Source organism: Nansenia antarctica (genome assembly GCF_963989245.1).
Source record: "Nansenia antarctica genome assembly, chromosome: 3".
Taxonomy (NCBI): domain Eukaryota; kingdom Metazoa; phylum Chordata; class Actinopteri; order Argentiniformes; family Microstomatidae; genus Nansenia; species Nansenia antarctica.
The window spans coordinates 31,350,132-31,352,631 of record NC_137688.1 but is presented as its reverse complement, the minus strand read 5'-3'; the positions used below and the strand labels follow the sequence as shown (position 1 = coordinate 31,352,631).

General features: G+C 56.4%; 1 protein-coding gene across 1 annotated transcript in view; it reads left to right on the top strand.

The window, feature by feature from the left end:
- LOC308153987 (ankyrin repeat and IBR domain-containing protein 1-like) overlaps positions 1-2,500 on the top strand; it is a gene marked incomplete at both ends in the record, with an annotated part of 23,086 nt that overhangs the window by 3,337 nt on the left and 17,249 nt on the right. The window contains 2 exons of the mRNA XM_080527168.1: positions 1,409-1,580; positions 1,906-2,037. Coding sequence (XP_080383294.1) covers positions 1,409-1,580; positions 1,906-2,037 — 304 coding nt within the window. The remainder of the gene's footprint in view (positions 1-1,408; positions 1,581-1,905; positions 2,038-2,500) is intronic.

Sequence of the window (2,500 nt, the reverse complement as noted above, 5' to 3'; positions counted from 1 at the left end):
TGCTGAGTGGTTCCATCTTAGGAGGAAGAGAGGAAGAGGGGGAAGGTAGGAGAGGAGGAGGGAGAGGAGGAGGGAGAGGAGGGTAAGAGGGGTGAAGGAGTGCAGAGAGTGCTAGGACGAGGAGGAGAAAGAGAAAGAAGTGAAAAGCGGGGGATGAAACAGCAGGAGGAGGAGGAGAGGAGGGGAGAGGAGAGGAGTTAATCAGTAAATGGAGTCTTAGACAGCAGGCTGACAGAGAGAGACCATAAACTACCTCAGGGCTGCTGCTGCCTGTCTGTCTGTCTGTCTCTCTCTGCTGCCTGTCTGTCTCTCTGCTGCTGCCTGTCTGTCTCTCTGCTGCTGCCTGTCTGTCTGTCTGTCTCTCTCTGCTGCTGCCTGCCTGTCTGTCTCTCTGTCTCTCTGCTGCCTGTCTGTCTGTCTCTCTGCTGCTGCTTGTCTGTCTGCTGCCCTGCCTGCCTGACTGTCTGTCTGTCTGTCCCTCTGCTGCTGCCTGCCTGTCTGTCTCTCTCTGCTGCTGTCTGTCTGTCTGTCTGCTGCCCTGCCTGCCTGTCTGTCTGTCTGTCCCTCTGCTGCTGCCTGCCTGTCTGTCTCTCTGCTGCTGTCTGTCTGTCTGTCTGCTGCCCTACCTGCCTGTCTGTCTGTCCCTCTGCTGCCTGTCTGTCTGTCCCTCTGCTGCCTGTCTGTCTGTCCCTCTGCTGCCTCTGTCTGTCTGTCTGTGTGTCTGTCTGTGTCTGTCTGTGTGTGTCTGTCTGTCTGTCTGTCTCTCTCTGCTGCCTGCCTGTCTCTCTGCTGCTGTCTGTCTGTCTCTCTGCTGCTGCCTGTCTGCCTGTCTGTGTGTGTGTGTGTGTGTGTGTGTGTGTGTGTGTGTGTGTGTGTGTGTCTCTGTCTGTCTATGTGTGTGTCTGTCTGTCTGTGTGTCAGGACAGAGTGTGCTGTCTGGAGCGTCTCTGGGTAATGAGACTCTCTGATGTCCAAAGACTTCCTGGTCTGAAGCAGGTTACATAATGGGCTGCATGGCCGTGTCATCCCATAGAGGTACATGGGGTTAGCAAGGCGTGTCAGGGAGAATCAGTATTTCTGTCTGACCTAACCCTCATCTCTCTCTCTCATCATGACCCTCTCTCTCTCTCTCTCTCTCTCTCTCTCTCTCTCTCTCTCTCTCTCTCTCTCTCTCTCTCTCTCTCTCTCTCGTTCCCATCATCTCTCTCTCTCTCTCCCTCCATATCTCCTTCTCTCTTTCTTTCTCTCTCTCTCCCCTCTCCCTCCACCCTTCTCCCCTAATTTCTCTCCCACCCCCCTTCGCTTTCTCTCTCTCTGCCCCCTCCCCTCTCTCTCTCTCTCTCTCTGCCCCCTCCCCTCTCTCCCTCTCTCACCCCCCCCCCCTTCCCTCCTTCCCTCCATCTCTCAGGTCCTTTCTGTTCAGTAAGGAGGGGAACCCCAACAAGAGGAACCTCCACAACGAGACGTGTCTGCACGTGCTGTGTCAGGGTCCGCAGATCCTGCTGCTGCCAGAGGGGGCGCTGTCGCCCAGGCTGGCACGGCCACAGAGGGACGAGCAGCGCAGGGCCGACAGTCTGCAGGTACACACACACACACACACAGCATTATTACTGGTTGTGTGTGGGGGAGATGGAGGGAGGGAGGGAGGGAGGGAAGAGAAGGAGTTATGAACGGGAAAGGATTGAAGAAGAGAGGAAAGTGGAGATCGATATTTTTCAACATTAGCCTCAACCCCCAACAAGCGCACACACACACACACACACACACACACACACACACACACACACACACACACACACACACACACACACACACTAGAAGCCACCCATTTAACCAATAATATTGCTCTATGTGTGTGTGTGTGTGTGTGTGTGTGTGTGTGTGTGTGTGTGTGTGTGTGTGTAGATGATCCTGAGCTGGACCGGGGCAAGGCTGGACAGGGGTCAGTATGAGAGAGCCAACGTGAACGCCACCGACAACCACCACAGCACCTGTCTGCACTACGCTGCTGCTGCCGGCCTGAAGAGCTGTGTGGAGGTGAGGAGGAGGGGGAGGGGGGGTCTGTCTCTCTGCTGCTGCCTGTCTGTCTGTCTCTCTGCTGCTGCCTGTCTGTCTGCACTACGCTGCTGCTGCAGGCCTGAAAAGCTGTGTGGAGGTGAGGGGGGGTGAGGAGGAGGGGGGGGTGTCTGCACTACGCTGCTGGTGAGGATGGGGGGGGGGTGTGAGACTGCTCTCCTTCCTGTCACGGAGGCCCTCCACTCTGCTCAAGCTTCCTCCCTCTCCTCTGTTCTCATCCTCCTGGACCTGTCTGCTGCCTTCCACACAGTCAACCACCAGATCCTTCTCTCCATCCTCTCAGAACTGGGCATCTCTGGCACCGCACACTCCTGGTTTGCTTCCTACCTGGCGGGTCGCTCCTTCCAGGTGACTTGGAGAGAATCGTTGTCTTCTCTACGAACCCTCACCACTGGGGTACCCCAAGGCTCTGTCCTAGGGCCCC